Source organism: Manis pentadactyla, chromosome 8 (assembly GCF_030020395.1).
Source record: "Manis pentadactyla isolate mManPen7 chromosome 8, mManPen7.hap1, whole genome shotgun sequence".
Lineage (NCBI taxonomy): Eukaryota > Metazoa > Chordata > Mammalia > Pholidota > Manidae > Manis > Manis pentadactyla.
The window spans coordinates 99,782,549-99,805,265 of NC_080026.1; the positions used below are offsets into that span (position 1 = coordinate 99,782,549).

Here is a 22,717-nt window from a genome sequence, read left to right on the forward strand (position 1 = left end):
TAGCATGTTCAGAAGTTATGGTGCATCAGCTGGCAATCTACTCCTGGATGATACAGGGGAAAAATTCTTTGCACCGTACCTGCAACTGTTGTGTGAGTTTCTAAATTTACAATTCTAAATTCACAATTAAAATTTTTAAATTGATATTTAAAGAAATCAGTGAAGATAATGTCATGCTAAATTATCAGATGAGTTCAGACTGTCACATACCAGCTTTGTGTCCAGCAAGCCCGAATCATCCGGCTTTAACTCAGGGAAACATAAATGATTCTAATAGGGATGAGGTTCTCTGCTTAATCAGACCTAGGCAGCAGTGTTTGCAGGACACCCTGCCAAGTCATTGGGACTGCCTTCTGACCGTTTATGGACACAGATCATGTCATCAGCCCTTGCTGTATCCCTGGGCAGCCCAGGCAGTTCCAGTCTGAAAGCTACAAGAGAAAAACTGGCCAGCATCACTCACAGCAAGCCACTGTGCACTGGGCTACTCCTCAGGCCTGTCAATGCAAAACAAGAGCTGAGCAAAGGGAAGAAACTGGCTGGATTGCAAGTTAGCAAGAGCACAGGCCACACTTCCCCAAAACACAGTGATGATGACTACTCCATCTCCTATCTGCACCAGGTTTTAACATGCCCAAGCTTCTCACTATCTGTAAACTCACATGGAAGGAGGCTACAGACCTCCAGGCCCCTAGGCCAAGTTGAATTCATGTTACACACTGCACGGGCACCTCCTCCTTGGTAGCGCTTGCAATATTCATAATGACAGACAGATCTGTGAGATTATTTGATTAGCATTTGTCTCCCATTGGACTTCAGAGTCCAGGAGAGCCAGGGCTGAATGAGTGTCTGCTCACACAAGGCAGAAACTCCAAATATCCATGCTAAATGACTGCATGGATGTGCGGGTGGGTGGGTGGGTGGATGGGTACATGGATGAATGGATGGTGGGTGGGTGCCAGAGATGGATGGGAGTGGACCAGCCTGGTCCACCTTCAGCCACCCAGCCTGGCTCTACCTGCTGCTGCTGGGCCCGGAGGTCCCCGATCTCCTTCTGGTCCTCCTCACGCAGCCGCTTCATGTCCTCCCATGACTGCTGCAGCAGATTGCGCTCCCGCAGCAGCTGTCCATTCTCCCGCCTCAGCATGTCCACGTCATCCTTCAGCTGCGTCTGGTCGCTCAGGAGCCGGCTGTGGAGTGTGCTGAAATTCCCCCCCACCCACAGTGAGCCACAGCCAGCCTCAGCCCCCACCCCCAGGCATCACCAGCCCCTCCAGGTCCCAAGACAGCCAATCAACCAGAAGGGAGCCAAGGGTGGCCAGGCCAGCAGCATGCAGAGGCAAGCCAAAACCTGGTATAAGCCAAATGCTGAAAGGCCCAGACCGCTTTTTGAAAACATGACACCAAAAAGGGCACAGGTATGAAGGCCAAGGAAGGGAGATTAAGTCTCTTCCTGGTTCGGACCTGGTACTTCTGAGGCCTGAGCAAACACCAGCAAGTGGGCAGGCAAATACCCTCACAGGGCAACAGGAGATCAAAGAGCAACAGGTCCCATCTACCTCTCCTGCGGCAGAGCTTCAGCAAAGCCCACAGACAATGACTCAGAAGCCCGGTGACCTGCCTGGCCCGTGCCTCATGCTTTCAGTTACTTTCTACCTACTGTGCTTCTGGAGCTGGCCATACATGGTGTAAAAGTGGTTCTGCACTTTGTACTGAAAACTGAGGCCCAAAGGCACAAACCCACTTGTAGAAGGCCCACCTGCTGTGCGGCAGAGGCGGGAATGGAACCGAATCCCCCTCCTAACCCAGGAGTAAAGAAGGGCAAGAGGCAGCTGGTTGCATGGTTGCTGGGAGCCCCTGCCAGGTGAGCCCCACTCACTGGTAGAAGTCGGTCTCCTTGGCCACCTCCTCACACCTCTTCAAGGCGTTGGTGTGCTGGTTCTGCAGGCTCTGCAGGTCAGACATGGCCCGCACACACTGGATCTTCAGCCTCTCATAGTCGGGATTCAGCCTATGGTAGGGCCTGGCCCGGATGGCAAATAGCCTCGTGAATACAGGCCCCAGGATCACACTGATAAGCAATGTCTTTCTCCTGGGAAACCATGTCCTGGGTCACTCCAGCCCAGCAGTTCCCAAATACTGGTCTCCTATGCACCACAACCACCTGGTACTTATTAAGCTCAGATAGCTGGCCTCACCCAGGTGGACAGAATCAGAATACCCAGGATGGAGGGCTTTGGTTGCCTAAAATCCCTCTGTGAGCCCGGAGATTGAGAAAGGGCCATCTTGTTCTCTAGGAGCTTTCAGGAGACCATGCAGCAGGCCTACATGCACACACAACGCCCACCAGAAACCTGTGATGAAGTTTCTCCTCTTTTTAGAACAGTGATTCTCAATGCTGTGTACACATGAAAATGCCAAGGCCCAGACCAATTACGTCAGCATCCCTGGGGGTAGGACTCAGACATCAGGATTTTTTTTTTTAACTCCCCAGGGGATTCCAGTGTGCAGCCAAGGTTGCTAAGAGTGGCCAGGAGCAATGGTTCTCAAAGAGGGATGAGAAGACCAGCAACATTCATACCCCTTGGGAACCATTAGAAATGCAAATTCTCAGGCCAGCCCCAGACCTCCTGAATCAGACACTTGGGAGGACGGCAGGGAGGGAGGGCTAACTAGTGATTTGTGCTTTAACAGTCTTCTGGTTGATTCTAGTGCATACTTTAGAGCAGGTGTCAGCAACCTTTTTCTGTAAAGGGCCAGACAGTCTCTGTGCCACTACTCACTCTGCCTTGGTAGCATGAAAGCAGCTGTGGACATTATGCACTCAAAGGCACCTTGTCTTCACTGGCCTTTCCTTTGTGCCACCTGAGCGGGGGGCATGTCCTCATTAAAGCAACCTTAAGGAGCAGGCTTTGCAGCCCTCATATCAACCTAAAGGAACCTTCCTCAGGACAAGGGGCACACCACTGATGTTCCTAAAGACAGTTCCCCTCACCTCAGAACCCCTACCAGTATCCCCCAGAGGGATAAACTGCACTGTGTCCCTCCACCTCCTCCATGAAGCCCTCCTGGATCAAACAAGTAGGTAAACTCTCTCTCTGCTCCACCCTCTGGGTATCTACCCTTCTCTAATATCTACCTCTAAATCCCAGCAAAAGAAGCAATCAAAGATTTCCCTCAAAATAAAAAGAAGCCAGGTGGAATATACCCTCCTAAAACATGTATATGCAGGGAACAATTAATGTGTCTACAAATCACAGAGAGATCCACTCAACAATGAGGCAGGCTGGGGTCTCCTGGGAGACAGTGGTGTGTGTGTTTGTGTGTGTGTGTGTTCCACACAGATGGATCACTCAAGGGCTCAGCAAGGGGAGCAGACAGGGGTTAAAGAGGGATGAGTACCGTCTCGGGACTGCAAGGCAGAGGCCTTGGGAGAGGAGTAACAAGCCCAAGGCCACCCAACCTACCAGCGAGAAGGTGAGACTAGGCCCCTTCACTGCTGCCAAGACTACCCACCAAAGATCATCTGCAAGGCCGGTAGAAAGACTGGGAGTAGCTGACGCAAACCAGGAGCTCAGAACAGTGCCTGGTACCTGGTGAAGGCTGTTGAAATGTGAGTTCACTTTATTTTCCTCCAGCCAGGCACCACCAGGAAGGCACCGTCTCTTTCAGGCTCTCCTGCCACACCCCAACACCCCCTGCCCCCCGCCCCAAGCGCAGCAATGAATACCAAATATGACGGACACACACACGCACACACTTCTCAGTCCTTGAGTTGTGTGATTCAGGCCACAGGCTCTGATTCTGATTTGAAGGGATTATAAGAAGCCTGTGTCCCCATCCCCCAATCCAGGCCTGCAGGGAAAGCATTTCAAAGGGAAATAAGGGAAGAAACAGGCAAGGGGACACCCAGGCAGTGCAGCATGGACTGCCCCTCCCCCTGCCCTGGTTGCTAAGGGTAAGTGCCTGAGGTGAGCAGATGCTACTGCACCAGGAGAGGAACCCCCGTCCTTCCGGCCTGGGTAGGGGAGTGGGCACAAGCACTACCTCTTGTCAAAGGTGGTCGCGTGAGTAGAGAAGGCCAGGCGCTTGCGCAGTTCATTCCTCTCCCGGGTCACGAGCCGCAGCTGGATGGAGAGGTTCTCCACCTTCTCATTCATTTGCCGGTCAGTGAGGAGCGGTGGTGGGGAGGGCGCCTTCCCGGTGGTGCCTGGCGGGAGGAAAATAAAGTGAGCACACATTCAGACAGCACTCAGCAGGCACTGTTCTGAGCTCTTGGCTCGCGTCAGCTACTCCCATCTAGCCTACCAGGTGGGTCCCTTGGCATCTACCACTTTCACAGATGACAACATGGGTTCAGAGAGTCTAAGAGGTGGAACTGAGATCTAAGCCCAAGCAGTGTGGCTCCACCACCTCTCCACTCACATACCCACTCTCCTGGCCCTGGCTGAGGACCCTGAGGCCCGCCACTCCCTTTCCAGCCAGGCTTTGACACCTCCAGATGGAACTATTTTAGCCCTCATCCTCACATCCTTGCCTAGTCTGGAAACACCAGCTATCACCTACCCCTGGGCATGGGGAGCCTGAGCCCTGAGCCCGGTGGAAGACGGCCTGAGGAAGGAATGGTTGGAACCAGAGAAGCTCCTGAGGAATGAGGCAGCAAAGCTGGGGCCCAAGGACTGTGCCTCCGTCCACCCCTAACTATGGCTGGCCACTGCATACAGCTCTCTTTTCTAAGCCATCCAACTGCCTGATGGACATGCCCAACCAGCGCAGGTGTGCAGAGTAGGAGGCGGCTGTGAGGGAGAGCCACCCACGGTGGAGGTAAGTATGACCCGATGCAGGGAAGTCCTGGGGCCTCATCACCTGTGCCCAGCACTGGAAGTGCCCTGAAGGGAACACCATGCTTTATGCTGTCACTAAGGAACAGCAGCCACCACCCGCACCTCCTGCGACAAGATCCCAATCTGTTGGTAAGAAGACACCGCCTTACTTAAATGCCCAGGAGAAAGAGATGAAATCCATGGTGATTTTATATTTCACTTTGTCCACATGATCACCTGATAGCTCCCCTAACCTTACTCAGATATCCTAGGTGGGGTCACAGGCTCTCACAGCAGCCATCCCATTTTGTGGATGTGGTCCTGAGGCTGACTCACCCCAGGAAACACTTATTTGTCTCCCCAGTCTCCCTAGAATGTGCCACGGGCAAGGTGTATGTCTTCTGACTCTGTGGCATCTGATCACCACCCCTCAGAAAACTGAGGCCCGGCAAGGTTAGGTAACGGACTCAAGCTTTCACTAGTAGCAAGCAGTGCCCTGAGGTGAGAGCCCAGGCAACTGGATTCAGAACACATGCCCTTCACCACTGTGCCCCGACATCTCCCAAACGACAGCCGTGAGTAGCACACACTTCATGCCTGGCAGTTTTTGAAATGCTTACCATACATTATCCCACTCAATCTCCTTAAGGAAGATACTGCTGTTATTCCTATTTTACAGAGCAGAAAACAAAACCTTATCAGGGTTAAATAATGTGTCCAGGTCAGAGCCAGTAAATGAAAGCCCTGAGATTTGGCCCTCCCTCTACCTTCCTGACCCCAAAGCCCAAGGTCTTAACCTAAAAGTTCACAAACTTTTTGATCTTAGCACCTCTTTACACTCTCAAAATGATTAAGGATTCCAAAGACCTTTTGTTTATATGGGCTGTATCTATCTGCTGATATCTACCAGAATATAAATTAAAACTGAGAATCCTTAAATGTCTACTAATTTTAAAATAACCAAAAACCCATTACGTAGTCGCATAAGATTTTTATGAAAAATTAACTACCTTTTCCATTTCAAAACCAAAAACATAGAAGAGTGGCATGGCTTTGCATTTCTGTAACACTGTTTGAGGCTGGATTAACAGAGACGGCTAGAGTCTCATGTCCATGCAGTACCGTACACCATGCATGGAACCTTTAGAGAACTCCACTCCGCAGTGGGGTGTGTGTGAGGATGAGAGTGGAAAGGCCAAGTGCCATCCGAGCATCATTATCAAAACAGTTTTGACCTCATCAGCCCCCTGAAAGGACCTCAGAGACACCAGAACATGCTTTGAGAATGGATGCTCTGTGCTATAATCAAAGTCCAAGTATCAGAGAAACAGCAAATGTCAAGTTTTGGAACTGTAAAGCACCACCAGGCCCAACAACCTGCCTCCAGGGAGCTGAAGAACTTTCACTACATTTTACAAATGAGGTAACAGAAAGATGCACCTCTTAGCTTTCACATAAGCTGGAGAGAGAGGCAGCAGAACACAAGCAGGGGTCAACAGACCTGTCACCACGCACAGCCACGGCTTCCTGTCTCATCTCCAGGAGGATGAGCCATCTGCTTTGCAACTCTGAGCACCTGGGAGCAGCTGATCATGCAGACAATGAACCAAGTGCTGCCATTTACCCAGCAAAACCCAGGTGCTGGGTTCTGTGCTAAATGCACTCCATCCTTACTTCATTAATCCCCGTGACACCCTCCCAGGTAGGTATGTGCTATGATCACCCCCTGAGAAATGACATCAGAAAGACTGCACAGCTAGGACACCAGTGGACCGCCATGCAAATTTGGGTCTAACACCAGAACAAAGGCCTTAACCAACATGCTACACTACCTCCCTACAAAAGGGCCTTCCTGTTTCCCTTCCTCTGCTCCAGTGGTTTGAGCATACATGAATCATACAAAAAGTAAGACCACCCAGGTTTGAGAATCATCAAATGCAGGCTCTCTGACTTAGGGGAAATGCTGCCTAGGTATGCCTCTGTCCTTCCACAGTAAGGCAGGCCAAGAGGGCGAGAGGGTCACAGGGAACCTGAAAATGAATCCCAAGATATACTAAGCCAGGAAGTTCCAAAATAACAGCAAGTATTGAAGAAAATCCTCTTTATTTACTTGCACCTCATGGTTCAAAGACATTTTGAAAACAATGCAGTCGTGCCAACTAAATGGTTGCTAGAATCCCCCAAATGGCCAGCCACCCAGACTGAACTCTTCCACACCAAAGGACTGGCCACTTCACAGCAAAGCCCTTCTAATCTCTCCCCATAAAATTATTCTCTGAGTTAAAATCTGTCTCTATTTCTCCCACTGACTCTAGACCTAATCTTCTATGGGTGACAAGGTCCAACTACAATTCTTCTTCTATGCAACAGACCTGTGCTTGAAGATAGCTGCCAAATCCCTTAATCACTACCAGAAGGGCTAAAATGACGAAGTGACACCACTGAACATCAGCAAGTGTGCAGGGACCCTGGAATTCTCAAACACTGCTGGGGGGAATGTGAAATGATACAGCACGCTGGCAGTCTTTTATAAAGTTAAACATGCACTTACCCTACCACCCAGTAATCCCACTTCTGGGTATTTTTACACAAGAGAAATGAAAATTTACATTCATGCAAAAACCAGCCCATGACAGTTTATTATAGTACATGAATCAACAATAATGTTACATTCATACAACGGAGTACCACTCAGCAGGAAAGACGAATGGACTGACACAAACTACCAGTACACACAAGAGCTGGGAATCTCAAATGCCCTATGCTAAATGAAAGATACCGGACTCAAAAGCTACTATGTGATTCCATTTAATACTTGAGAAAAGGCAAAACCTCCGGGGCAGAGAGATCAGTGGTTGCCAGGGGCTGGGGCTGGAAAGAAGCAAGGCTCGACTACAAAGCCACAGAAGGGAATTTCCGGGGGTCAAGGCATTTTGGGGGGTGTAGTGGTGGTTACATGACCATACGTGTTCATCAAAATTCATTGAACTACATACCAAATAGGACAAACTTTACTGTATGTAATTTATACCTCAATGGACATGACTCTTAACAGTAAGCTTCTGGCTGCCTACAGGCTCTGGCTTCTGGACAGAAGCCAAGCAGCAGCAGAACATGCTGAGCAAACCAAAGCAGGCTCATCTCCAGCCCAGGGGAGCCAGAGCCATCAGGAGACACACAGTCCCACACCCTGAAACACCAGCTTCATGGGAGACCCTATAAGAGATGCACATCTTAGGCACCACCCCCACCAAGATCCACTGAATCAGAAACCTGGGGGGTGAAGCCAGCACTCCCTCCAGGTGACTCTGATGCCTGATAAAGTCTGAGAACCTCTGGTCTGGACAAGCTGCATTTGCTGACCAGACTGGCTTTTTTACCCTTTGTTTTATTGGTCCAGTAGCCACTGCATTTAAAGGCATCACCCACTGATGAAATACAGGGCCCCCTGACTACGGAAACCCAGGAGACGCCCTCCTTGGTCTAGGTCCTAGTTAGTACTGGGCGGCAGCTCAGCCCTCCCAGGACTTCAGCATGGAAGGCTAGATTCCAGCAGGGCAGCTGCAGCCTCGCCCAGCACCCAGACCTGCTCCCAGATCAGCTACTTGCTCGTGGATCTCCGGCTCAGGGTCTGCTTTGCAGAACCCAAACCAAGCTGGGCAATGATAGTTTACTGCTTCCTGGCTGCTCCTACATCTACAGCACAGTTCCTAGAAGGCCCAACTCGAGGGCCACCTCCTCCCTGAAACTTACTCTGATGCCCCTTGTCGGAAACAGCTGCTCCTTCCTGAGCTATTAGTTTCCTTCGGTTTTTTACAGGGCAAATGGCAGTGGCTTAACTCCCTGGTGCTACAGTCTGAATACTGGTGTCCCTCCAAAATTACTATGTTGTAATCCTAAACCCCAAGGTGTGATCTCAAGAGATGGGAGCTTTGGTAGGTGACTTGAACATGAGGATAGATCCCATGGGAATGGCATTGGTGCCTTATAAGAGGGACCCCAGAGACCTCCCTAACCCCTCTACCATATGAGGACACAGCAGGTAGATAACCGCTTGTAAACCCGGAAGTGGGCCCTCATAACACTGAATCTGCCTTGATCTTGGACTTCCCAGCCTCCAGAACTTGAGAAGCACATGTCTTGTTTCTGAGGTGCCCAGTCTGCAGCATTCTGCTGTAGCAGCCTGGGCAGACTGAGATACCTGGCTCAGACTATAACATCAGGGGCTGGGCCTCTCTGTGATCCCTTTGGGCTCCGAGCACAGGCTCCAAAGAAGGTGCTCCCGTTCATCTGATGAACTGAGAGAAAACAAGGCCCTGATCCAAAAGACCAGAGAAGGAAGGGTCACAGGACATGGGCAGTCAGGGTGCGGGCTTGTCTCAGGGATGACTCACCCCACCTTCCCCTATCAGCCAGAAGCTGTACTTTCAAGGTTACCTTCAGTGGGATATCAAGGAAGCCCTCCAGCTCCTTCTCCTACCAACAAGGCAGGAGACCTCTCTGTTTAATAAGAACTCTCTCTTGTTACCTCAATTTACATGAAATTTAAAGCTCATTGTATAAATGCTACCTAAGAATGTCTCTTAAAACTTCCCAGTTATCCAAGATAAAAGGCACCTGAGAAATTAAGTCAGGATGAATGGGGAGGAAAGAGCATCAATTGCCTGAAACGAGTGTGCATCCCTCGGCAGATCCACGGGCCAGGTGGGCTTGGGGAAGACTTCCAAGAAGCCACATGCACTTAGCTGATGAAAACTGTCTAGAAAGGCCTCAGTAGAAGGCCACCGTAATCTTCAAGGCTGTTGATTAGCAAAGGCGTGATGAACTGTTGGTAAGGTCAAGCTGGAGAGCTGACACAGGAGAGACCACCAGAGGACGTAACGCAGGCCAGCGAAGCTAATCAGGCTACCAGCTGTTGCAGAGCACTATATCCAATTTTCACCTACCCATTTTCTCTTATTCTAACTATAACTTGCCATTCTTTTCCCAAATGCTGTTTGTTAGACAGATGTAAGTGGAAAAGTAGAGGCTGAATTTTTTCCTAAGACCTTGCCCTTGGCCTTTCCTAAGTTCATAGAGAACAGCCATGAGCAAACAGGAACGGCCAGCCTCCAGCTGCCTTTCCAGCCGCCTTCTGCCAGGGCTGTGGTGTGTCCACGAAGGCCAGGAAGGGAAGGGCCCTTCTGCCAGCGGGTGAGGCTGAGCCAGGAGGAACTCTCCAGCGGCAGTGCCGCGGCCTCGCAGCTAACCTCGCCATTCATTCCACTCCAAGGGACTGGTCCAAGCCAGCCACAGATATTCCAGTTCCCTTGCCACCAGTAAGGACAGGCCAGCCCACCTTAAGCCAGGAAGACTGTTAAAGGTGGATGTGGGACCTTACCCTCGGGGCTCTTGATGCAGCAGGTATGGGGTGAAGCTTAGGCACCTGTGTTTCTAACAGGTACCTGAGTACTGCTGGTCCAGGCGCACATTGCAGGAGCCATGCTTTGCACGCAGGCAAGCCAGCCAAGTGTGCTCAGATTGAAGAGACTGCCGAGGGATTTCTGGGGAAAGCTTTTCACTCATAAAGAGACTAGAGGAGACAACTCTCTTCATCCTCGGCACCATCTGTGATGATGGAGATATTCTTTTATCTGCTGTTCATTATGGTAGCCCCTGGCCACAGGTGGCTATTGAACATTTGAAATGTGACAAATAGGACTGCTGAAACTAGACATTTTAATTTTGTTTTCACTTTAATTAATTTGAATTTAAACAGTCACCTGTGGCTAGTGGCTCCTATAGGACACTGGAGGCCTGGACACTATCAGCTCTCAATGGGATGCCAAGAACTGTGGCCACAGGTGCCCTGCCATCAGCCTGAAGGGACACGGTATGGCATCACAGAGCCACAACCCAACATGCAGCCCCAACTCCATTCTTCTTACTATGTGAGTCCGCACAATTCATTCTGTGTAAGGCAGCGAGCACAGGTATCCCCACTGCTGCAGCCAAGAGCCTCTGGGCCAGTACAGGACCAGGACATTCAGGTCAAGCCACAGAGAAATGGGGCTCCTTCCCCAAAGACAATGGCAATTGCACACAAAAGAACGAGAGGAGCACAACTTGGCTCCTGGTGAATAAAGAGGTTTTGATCTGAAGGGGTGCAGCCAGGTCTTTCAGGTTCCAGGCTCAGACAGCGAAGGCTCAGACTGCTACCGGAAGCAGAGCAGAGCACTGCTCTCTGCCTGCCTGCCCGCCTGCCTGCCAGCAAGGACCCAGGAACACTGGCGAGAACCTCCATCCCCAGGGCAGAAGCAGCTACAGGTGTGTGGAGAACCAAATGGTGGGTCACTGACAGGATGCTTCTTCCAGAGAAGGCAAAGGTCCAGTGGCAACATCTTCCTACTCCTGCTTGCAATGTCACTATTAAGAATACATGCTGTGCTGTTCACCATGTAACTTATTCACTATGTAAGAATTTTTACTCCATGTAAGAATTTGTTCGTTATGCATCAGAAGATTGGAGACTGACGAAAATTAGGCTTGGGGTGGATTAATGATTGTGCATTGAGTATTGACCCCCCTGTACAGAAATTTATTGTTGTTAACAACTATTTGATCAATAAATATGAGAGATGCCCTCACAAAATATATATATATATATATATATATATATAAAAACACACTTCCAATTGTAAAATAAATAAGTAACCGGGATGTAATGTATAGCATAAGGAATATAGTCAAAATATTGTAACAACTTGGTATGGTGATAGCTGGTACCTAGAATTATCATGTATATAAATGTTGAATCACTGTGTTGTACACCTGAAACTAATGTAATGTAATACTGTTGTCAACTACCCTTCAATAAAAAATAAAAAAATAAAAAAAAGAATACATGCTGTGGTCTGAGCAATACTCTCTCTGGAGTCCCCTTTTAAAATGCAAACCTCCTAGAAAGGTACCACTTTATGCCTTGAAGTGTCAATGTCAATGTGAACTAGTCTGTCAAATATCTGTGAGATCACTGTACCTTTTTCCAAGGGGGAGCAGGGAGCTGGGAAAGGATGAGGCATGAGAGGCATAAAAAGGGCACTCAGGGCTCTACCAGGTCCCCCCTCACAGCTTCACTCATGCTGACTGCCCCACCTCATGGGCTCCCTGAGAGCCAGGCCCATTTTCAAAATTCCAACAGTCCCACATCACATGAACATGAAGGCAGAGTCTAGGGTGATACACATCTGCAAGCCAAGGAACATCAAAGATTGCTAGCAAAATGCCAGAAGAGAGGCACGAGGGCTAGAACAGACCCCTCCCCAGTGCCTCCAGACCTCCTGCCTCCAGAACTGTGAGAGGACACATTTTCTGTGTATGTCACTCAGTCTGGGGCACTTTGTTATGGCAGCCCTAGAAAATGAGTACAGTACATCCCTACCGGTACCTGTCTTACTGGCCTGACCTCACTAATTGTATTTACTTCCACTGTCTCCTCCATAGGCCCTGAGATCCACAGGCATAGGGACGACCTCTGCCTCCCTCACCACTCTATCCCAAGCCCACTTCAGGATACTGGATATAATTCTGTGTTAGCTAAGTTAACATATTAAAGCTCTGCCCCTGACTAGTTCTGGAATCTCTGGCTGAGACAGACTTCCCTTCTCTGTGTGTCAATTTTCCCATCTGTCCATATGGAAGAAAACAAAATAATTGGACCAGGCGACCTCTGTGAGCCCTTCCAACTCAGAAACTCCAGGGCCCACCACTGAAGGTGTCTCTATCCATCAAGGTCATATCAAGGCATCGGAAACCGCACTAGGGCACCACACTAAATACAGGGCACGTGACACAGGGAAGAGGTGTGGGAAGGCAGGGAGACTGAGACAGCCTTCCTGATGGACTTGCCACTCCTGTCCACAAGGTAACACACTGCCCCAGACTATAAAGGATAGTCCCAACAGGGACCCGTCTCATAGACGTGGTCCGTGAAGTACTACAAGGCCTTGGGTAGGGGCACAACAGGCTCACTAAGAAGTCCCACACCCTGACAAAGTGAAGAAATGGCAAAACGTATGTCCCCCCAGCACCCACCTCCCTTTTAACACCAGAGCCAGATTTCTGCCCTTCTCCATTAAGAGGACATATTGCTGATGACAGAAAATGTGAATGGAATCAACAGAAGACTCCATGAACCACCTACCAGGTGAGGGCCAGCTTGCTATCTCATGAATCCAGGGCTGCCCTGGCCACCCCCCGGTGTCCTCCAGGAAGGGGGGCACCCAGAGAGTAGTACTCACCCACACTGCTGAGGGAGCCGCTGCTCTCTGAGTCTGAGGGCATGATGGACAAGACGCTGGAGGTGGAGCCTGAGGGCAGAAGGAGACACCACGTGTTACTAGCCCCGCAGGGGTCTCTGGGCTCTGCCCCAAACCACTGTCAGAACAACGAAGCTTCGGTCAATGCCAGGCTGAGAACCAGTGGCACACCAGAGACTAGAAACCGAACCCGAGAGGCCAGGCAGGGGAGGTGCAGAGGTGCAGAACCTAGACTTTGGTGTTTCTGCCTGGCCTTCCACCCACCTTCCCACCACCCTCCTGCTCTGGAGACCGATCTAGGCATGGGCGGGGGGGAACTTGGAGTCAGTCAGGTGGCTTCTTGCTGGGACAACTGAGGAAAGGTTCAGCAAGGAAGCAACATGCCGCAGATTAAAGTGGGGACTGGCGATTTCCTACAAATCCTTATCAATATGATTCTGGCTTCCTTGCAGAGGGTAACAGAGCATAAGTTACACAACTGTGAACTATGTGTTCTTTTTGCCTGACTATTTAGCTCTTAGGTTCTAACTGTATTCAAACTTAGTCCTCAATAATTGACTCAGGGACTGCCCCCTATTAAAAGTTACCCATAAAAATAGATTCAAAAATACAGACTACAGACTGGTGGTTCCCATAAGGGAAGGAGGATGGGTGACATAGGTGAAGAAGAAAAAAAATTAGAATGTTTGATATCCTGAACTGGTGATGGTTACACAAGTGTATACACATGTCAAAAGTCATCAAGCTGCACACTAAGATTTGTCCATTTTATTGTATGTACCTTAATAAAAAAAAAAAGAAAAGGGAAGATTTTTTTTTAAGTTACTAATAAAATTATGACCAAGTACACTGTTACCAAGGCCAGCCGAGGACAAGCACCACATGCCTTTTTTTTGGTCAACACTTAATATTGTGACTCCTGGTTGTGGACCATGATATCATTTGACTTTAAGTATTTTCAAAGCAGGATATTACCTGCCTAGTGGCAGGAAAAACCTTTGGGTGAAGAACACAGTTTCTGAACCCAGCTCTTATCCATGTGTGAGTAGCTGGGTCATGCTGAGCAAGTCTCTTCAGTTTTCTGGAACTCTGTTTCCTGGTCTATAAAATGAAGGGGGTTCAATAGAAGAGGAGGGAATACTTCCAAACTCATTCTCTGAAGCCAGCATCACTCTAATATCAAAACCAGGCAAAGATCCCACCAAAAAAGAAAATTATAGACCAATATCTCTGATGAACATAGATGCAAAAATGCTCAACAAAATATTAGCAAACTGAATTCAAAAATACATCAAGAGGAACATACACCACGATCAAGTGGGATTCATCTCAGGGATGCAAGGATGGTACAACATTCGAAAACCCATTAACATCATCCACCACATCAACAAGAAGAAAGACAAAAACCACACGATCATCTCCATAGACGCTGAAAAAGCATTCGACAAAATTCAACATCCATTCATGATAAAAACTCTCAACAAAATGGGTATAGAGGGCAAGTACCTCAACAAAATAAAGGCCATATATGACAAACCCACAGCCAACGTCATACTGAACAGCGAGAGGCTGAAAGCTGTTCTCTTAGATGGGGAACAAGACAGGGATCCCACTCTCCCCACTGTTATACAACTTAGTACTGGAGGTCTTAGCCACGGCAATGAGACAACACAAAGAAATACAAGGCATAAAGATTGGTAAAAAAGAAGTCAAACTGTCACTATTTGCAGATGACATGATATTGTACATAAAAAGCCCTAAAGATCCACTCCAAAACTACTAGAACTGAATTCAGCAAAGTTGCAGGATACAAAATTAACAGACAGAAATCTGTTGCTTTCCTATACACTAATGATGAACTAGCAGAAAGAGAAATCTGGAAAACAATTCCATTCACAATTGCATAAAAAAGAATAAAATACCTAGGAATAAACCTAACCAAGGAAGTGAAAGACCTATACCCTGAAAACTATAAGACACTCTTAAGAGAAATTAAAGAGGACACTAATAGAAACTCATCCCATGCTCTTGGCTAGGAAGAATTAATATTGTCAAAATGGCCATCCTGCCTAAAGCAATCTACAGATTTAATGCAATCCCTATCAAAATACCACAGCATTCTTCAACAAACTGGAACAAATAGCTTTAAAATTCATATGGAACAACAAAAGTCCTCCTACAGCCAAAGCAATCCTGAGAAGAAAGAATAAAGCAGGGGGAATTATGCTACCTGACTTCAAGCACTACTGCAAATCCACAGTAATCAAAACAATTTGGTACTGGCACAAGAACAGACCCACAGACCAGTGGAACAGAATAGAGAGTCCAGATATTAACCCAAACATATATGGTCAATTATATGTTTTATGGTCAAGTTCTATCAAGCTGTATGTCCAAAGGAGCCATGGAGATACAATGGGGAAATGACAGCCTCTTTAACAGCTGGTGTTGGCAAAACTGGACAGATACATTAAGAGAATGAAACTGGATCACTGTCTAACCCCATACACAAAAGTAAATTCGAAATGGATTAAAGACCTGAATGTAAGTCATGAAACCATAACACTCTTAGAGAAAAACATAGGCAAAAATCTCTTGGACATAAACATGAACAACTTCTTCATGAACATATCTCCCCAGGCAAGGGAAACAAAAGCAAAAATGAACAAGTGGGACTATATCAAGCTGAAAAGCTTCTGTACAGCAAAGGACACCATCAATAGAACAAAAAGGCATCCTACAGTATGGGAGAACATATTCATAAATGACAGATCCGATAAAGGGTTGACATCCAAAATATATAAAGAGCTCACACACCTCAACAAACAAAAAGCAAATAATCCAGTTAAAAAATGGGCAGAGGAGCTGAACAGACACTTCTCCAAAGAAGAAATTCACATGGCCAACAGACACATGAAAAGATGCTCCACATCACTAGTCATCAGAGAAATGCAAATTAAAACCACAATGAGATATCACCTCACACCAGTAAGGATGGCCACCATCCAAAAGACAAACAACAAGAAATGTTGGTGAGGATGTGGAGAAAGGGGAACCCTCCTACACTGCTGGTGGGAATGTAAATTAGTTCAACCATTGTGGAAAGCAGCATGGCAGTTCCTCAAAAAACTCAAAATAGAAATACCATTTGACCCAGGAATTCCACTCCTAGGAATTTACCATAAGAATGCAGCAGCCCAGTTTCAAAAAGACATATGCACCCCTATATTTATTGCAGCACTATTTACAATAGCCAAGAAATGGAAGCAACCTAAGTGTCCATCAGTAGATGAATGGATAAGAAGATGTGGTACATATACACAATGGAATATTACTCAGCCATAAGAAAACAAATCCTACCATTTTCAACAAAATGGATGGAGCTAGAGGGTATTCTGCTCAGTGAAATAAGCCAGGTGGAGAAAGACAAGTACCAAATGATTTCACTCATATGTGGAGTATAAGAACAAAGAAAAAAACTGAAGGAGCAAAACAGCAGCAGACTCACAGAACTCAAGAATGGACTAACAGTTACCAAAGGGAAAGGGACTGAGGAGGATGGGTGGGAAGGGAGGGATAAGGGGGTGAGAAAAAAAGAAAGGGGGCATTACGATTAGCATGTATAATGTGGGGGGGAGGCACAGGGAGGGCTGTACAACAGAGAGAAGTCACTGGAGGCTCGGCACATTACTTCAAGGAGGATGCGACTTGAAAACCCCGTTCAGTCCTGCACTTGATCCCAACAAAAAATGAATAGTAACGTTCAATGAAATACCTCCTATATTTCAAGCGTGATCCACACTGTTCATCTTGCTGTCCATTCAACATCTCTACAGTGATTCTACAGCATCTTACTATGCTGATGGAATGGGGTATGTGGGGGGGACTTGATGATGGAGGGAGTCTAGTAAACATAATGTTCTTCATGTAATTGTAGATTAATGATACCAAAATAAAATTTTTAAAAAGCACAAAAAAAAAAAGGAAGGGGGTTCAGCCAAACAGCCTATCAGGTCCTTTCCCCTGTCCCATATCAGTATTACAGCTTCCACTGAAGAACAGAAATTGAAGGTGTGCTTTGCTTATAAGACTACAGGTGACACAAAATTGGAAGGAAGAGCAGACTGACTCAGACTAAATTGAGAATTGAAAAATGTGAAACATGCAAAGGTGGTGGTCAAATAAAATAATGGGAGGAAGGCAATGTTTTGTCCTTGGGACCAAGAGAACTATACAGTGAAGCAGTATGCATCCTGGGCAAAGTGGCTGAGCTAGAGATGGGCTTTTTTTAATAAAGCCTTTGAACAAGCCTTAGGGCTTTTGTGGTAGAAAGCAGCCAAGAACTCATGAGATCTGGGGCTCCAGGACCAGAAGCATAGGGATCAAATGTAAAAGTTGCCTCCCATCTTAACTCTGGACTAGTTGCCTAATACCTGCACCCCTCAGAAGGGAAAGAATGGAGATGAAGAGAGGGGCAGAGAGGGAGAAGACCACCGGGGGACAAGAGAGATCCTGAGGGGAAGGGGAGGGTGGGAAGAAAGGAGATAAAGGCCACGTGGCAGGCAGAATGACAGCCTTGATAGAGAGGTGTGCAGGCGAGCTGGCAGGTATGCCCACCAGAAAAAGAGATGAAAGGGGAGAGAAAAAAGAGAAAAGAAGAAGAAAGGGATTTGGGTAATGGCAATAACCTGGGCAGTGGCCAGGAATGACCAGTAGCCTCTTTAAGGCATTTTCTGAGAATCTAAAGAACCTGCAGGTATTCAGCTTGGATTGAAAGGATGACGCCAGGCAAGTGTCCTGTTTCAAAGAGGACTGTCAGAAGGGATTCAATTTGTTCAATATGGCCTCTGGCAGCAGAAATGGAAACAGCGGGTAAGTGCTGGAGAAAGCTGTGGGTCAGGATGGCTGAGCCATCACTGCCGCCTGGTCTGAAAGACCGGGGGGCGGTGGGGGGCCGCCCACAACAGGCACAGTCAGTCCACAGGCAGTGCCCCGACACCTGGCGGGGAAGTCACAGGAGGCTCGGCACATCACTTCAGGGAGGGTGCGACCGGAAAACCCCGTTCAGCCCTGCACTTGATCCTACCAAAAAATGAGTAGTAACATTCAGTGAAATACCTCCTATATTTCAAGCGCAATCCACACTGTTCATTTTGCAGTCCATTCAACATCTCTGCATTTTTGTCTCAACAAAACAATAAGCATCACAAATTTCTCAAATCATCACTCTTCCCGTATCATAAACATTAAGCAGTGCATGAAGATCTGTGAAATAAAGTCAGATGCAATTCAGGCAATCCATTGATATCTTCAAAGAATAAGAATGCAACACAATGCGTATTTTCTAAACCCAATCACCATTTCCTTAATTTTTTTTTCTGTGTGGGGACCAGCAAGTCTAGCCAGCTGGTATGTTGGTGGACTGTTTTTGAAAGACACCTACTCAGAAAAAAATAGGCACAAATAAACTCTCCCACTCACACCTCCAAGATCTCTGAGCTCAACCCAATCCTGCTTGCGCCTTGTGGCTGCGCTCCGGTAGAAGCTCGCTCCCCGCAGCAACGCCAGGCTTCTTCCCATGATTGGCAGCAGTGAAGTCCCATCTTCCAGTAAGCCACCCCTCCCCTTCAGATCATCCCTCTCCTCCCCCTTGGCAAGTTTCCACTGTTAATTAAACTTGGCAGACACCCTTCTCTCTCAGCCCACCTCCCTCCCTGTCTGGAGGAGTCAGCTGGCCAACCATCACATTCTGTTTCTCCTCCCTGTCCCCAAAGTCCAGCCCGAGTTCTGGGGCCTGACCTGGGGACAGAATGACATCTCTATCTGCATCTCTGGGCACCATCACCCCCCAAGTCAGCTGGCAGGGCTCCTGGGAATGGGGGCGGGCTGGGAGCAATTAAACTTGGACAGGGCCCAGTTTTTACAATGTTCCCAGGGCCTTAGACGTCATCTGGGGCAGGGGAAGGGCCCGAAGATGGCGTTGTCTTGCTCATGCTTTGTCTCTTTGGCTATTGTCGTTAAAAGCCTGTGTGGTCAGGACTGTCGGGAAAAGCAAAGGAGTCACTCCCCCAAAGCCACATGGTGCCCTTTCAAAGCGGGTGGCTTCTGAGGGGCGGACGACAAGCGTCATCTACCTCTGGGGTTTCACAATAGAATCGGAGGCCAGCAGGAGTCCAGTCTTAGGTGCGTGCATGCCCCTGCCCTTCCCAGCCCCTCACTCTCAGCCACAGGGGCGCGTTATCCCAGTAGCTGCCCTACCCTGAAACCTAAAACACTTCACCTCGCCTGGAGCCCCCACTCCCTCCCCATCTCCCCGCAGCCCCAGGCAGCAGGGCACTGCCACTCAGGACAAGCCTACAAACTCAGGCAGGTCTGTGCAGAAGTCCTGAGAGGACCTGGAACATGCTGGGTGATCTGGAAACATTTCCAGTAAAGAACAGCAAAGCTTGAGCCCAGGCTTTTGTGGACATGTGGACCAGACAGGGACACAGAGGGGTCTTCACTGCCATAGGAGTTATCTGGGACCTCGAGGAAATGCAGGTTTTGATTGGGCAGATTAGGGTGGAGCTTGAGACTGCATTTCTAACTAGCCCCCAGGGCATATGTTCCACAGCCGAATGAATGCATGCAGGAAAGCTAGGCTGGCAGGAGTCAGCAGGTGGGATGCAAATAGAGGCTATAGCAGAAGCCCTAGGAGAGAGTCCCACAGGCAAAAACTCTCAACTCTCAGGGACCCACATTGTCTGCGTCCTTCCCCAGAGCCCAGCCCCTGCTAATTGTGTTTACTCAGTGACTCAGCCCTATTGGGTCAAAGAGACCACTTCAAAAGAACTTCCAGTAAAATCACAAGTAGGACAAGGAATGCCCCAGCCATCCAAGGCCCCCTGGGGGTGCTCAGGAGAAACTAGAGCTTGTCCCGTAACATACTCGTCCATTCACCTGGAGCTTCTAAAGGCCCCAGTGACTCACGCTTCCTCCCCATGAAACTGGTGAGGCACTGAAGGGACTTGTTCCAGCCTTAAGCCAGCATACAGAGTCCTCCCTGCGCTTCAGGAGGACGAGGAGAAGCTGACCTGAGACAAACAGCTCCGGGTCACTGGCAGAACACACAGCCCCTGCAAGCACCCCAGCAAGTGGAAGGAGAAGGCAAGCTGCCATCCTTGGGAGCTCTAGTGGGGAGGGGCAGCACGGTCCCAGGAGAGGAGTCACCACCAGGCTGCCCACCCCACCCTGGGCCCTCCCCTAGCTCACTCACGCCTGAGGAACCACAGCCGATGTGTGGGTAACTGAGGACACTCAGTCACTCTCGTACTTGCTCGTGCCCAGATTCCTGACATGCGCCTGAGCCCTACAAGGCACTGGGACAGGTCTGGTAGAAAGAAGACAAGCCAGAGGCTCAGGACGCTACTTAACCTGCTGTGAGGCTCAGCAGAGCTCCGTTCCCCTCTCTGAGCCTCAGTCCCTCAACTGTAAACAGAAGCAGTGATGACTAGAACACCCACACTGGCGCCAGCCAGCTTGGGTTCAGCTCCCAACACTGCCACTTAGCAGCCAGCTGTGTGCCTTCAGCTAACTCACTCAGCCTCTCTCTGCCTCCACATGCTTATCTGTAAAATGGGATAATAGGAATACTTACCTCATAGAGGACCAACTGAGTTTATATGAGAAGGGCTTGAAACAGCGCCAGGCACAGCCAGAGCTCTAAGTGTTAGCTGCTGCTGTGTGGTCAACCCAGACCTTCCAACCCTGCCATTCTCCATCCCTTGGTTAACTACAATGAAAGCTGTACGAGAGCGAGAAGGTCAAAGAGTCCACGAGGACAAACTGCGGGACTGTACAGCACTCACTAATAACGCTAATAGCAGCTAACTGACACTGAGCACAGTTACGTACAGGATGTGCTAAGCACTTTGCACATGTCTCAGTTAATGCCCACAACAACCCTGAGGTTTTTACAGAGGAGGAAGCTAAAGGTTAGAGAAATTAAGTGACTTGTTTGATTAAGGTCATGGTAGAGCTTAAGGGGACAAACATGATACAAACCCAGGCAGTCTAGCCCAAAGCCTGTGCTTCTGATCCCTACATACAACGTTGCTGCCCAGCTCTGAAGGTGGGAGAGCAGTTGGGAAGACATCATGGAAGAAGGGGCCTGGAGCTGACCCTGGAGGATGGTGATCTTGGACAAGCACCTGAGAAGCCAGTTCAGCGGAAGGAGACACAGCCAGAACCTGTTCCCTCACTGTGCAAGGGAGAAATCCCAGAGCAGGGCCTCCCAGCTCGGATCCCTCCAGAGTGGGCTTTGCTGCCTCCCTGCCCTCCTCCCCTCCTGAGAAGACACTTGACAGGTTTTGTGAGCTGAGTCAGGCATGGGGACCAAAGTGGGAAAAGAGAGAAGGGAGGACCAAGGATGACCCTGCCATGTGCTGCTGCTTCCTGCCCCACCCCCGCCAACTCCCATGCCCCTGTGGGTGCAGAGCCAGGCCCTGAGCACCATCACGCAGGAAGCTGAGCTGCAGAGATAAGGAAGGAGGCAAGAGGGTAAGAGTTCCATGCAGCGGCTGCCTCTTGTGGAGCCCACCTCCCCTGCTCCTAAGGACATCCGGAGGAGCCAATTGGATGGGCTCCTTCAGCTGCTGAGAAGCTCCCGGGCAGAATCCCTGACCAGCTGGCCACACCCTTCCTAGGACCAGAGCCCTCTCCTTGTGAAAACATGGCCCAGGGCTATGGACACTGAGACCAAACTTGGAGGTTGACAAGATCCATTATTTCAGAGGCCCTGCAATAGAGCAGCCACAGAGACTGGCACAGCAATTAAGGAAGTCCTGCTTCATGCACCCTACATGCCCACCTCAGGGTAGTAAAATCACCTTCTCCCTGACATGAACAGGGAGACTGACAACACAGAGGCCTGCTGTTTCGGGTCAGGCAAATATTCACCCCTTGTGTGCACAATCCACCCCCCCAAGGTATCAGATTTGTAAGGTGACTTAATATTAGTTTCCCCAACTGGGATACAGCTGTAATATTCTCTGCAAAGTTTTAGGACAAGAATAATGAACTTGCTAAAATATCATAGTAATGATGCTTGTTTCCCTCTTTTAGGGGTCAACAGAAGGACCGGCAGTCCATCTTTCAAAGGTGAATTGGGGGTGTTCATTTCCTGGAATGTCAACCTGGAGCATTAGCCTCTGAGGTTGCAAGTGCCATCTGCGAAGGGGGTAGCATGAAGGACGCCTGCTGCCCACGGCCTGCCTCTTTCATTCCTCAGTCCCTTTGGCTGGACCCTAGGGATCATCTCTAAAATGAGGAACCGAACTACCTGATCCTGAAGAAACTGTCAGATGTCAGTGTTGTCATCGGTGATCCACCCCTCACCTCCTGCCAAAAATGCCCCAAGATGAAAATATGGAAAAGGAAGGAAAACAAAGCATGCAAGCCCAGAATTAATCATTCAGTGTCATTAAAATTAAGATTCTCCTCTCGCTACTTGTTGGACTGTTTTAGTTGTTGTAACCCCTGGCACAAAAAGTTAAGATGGAAGTGACTTCAATTTCCAGAGACTAAAACAGTCAGCAGCCACAAAGTCTGCTTCCCCTC

The 22,717-nt window shown here is 48.7% G+C and overlaps 1 protein-coding gene across 8 annotated transcripts in view; it reads right to left on the reverse strand.

The window, feature by feature from the left end:
* The window catches only part of DLG5 (discs large MAGUK scaffold protein 5), a 118,993-nt gene that overhangs the window by 55,717 nt on the left and 40,559 nt on the right, over nt 1–22,717 (reverse strand). For 6 of the 8 annotated variants that reach the window (XM_057506061.1, XM_036928667.2, XM_036928664.2 and 3 more), the window contains exons 2-5: nt 13,103–13,171; nt 4,048–4,210; nt 1,880–2,023; nt 1,019–1,202 (exon numbers count right to left, since the gene is read on the reverse strand). In XM_057506061.1, the coding sequence (XP_057362044.1) occupies nt 1,019–1,202; nt 1,880–2,023; nt 4,048–4,210; nt 13,103–13,171 (560 nt within the window). The remainder of the gene's footprint in view (nt 1–1,018; nt 1,203–1,879; nt 2,024–4,047; nt 4,211–13,102; nt 13,172–22,717) is intronic. The other 2 variants (XM_057506058.1, XM_057506059.1) reach the window with 1 other exon arrangement.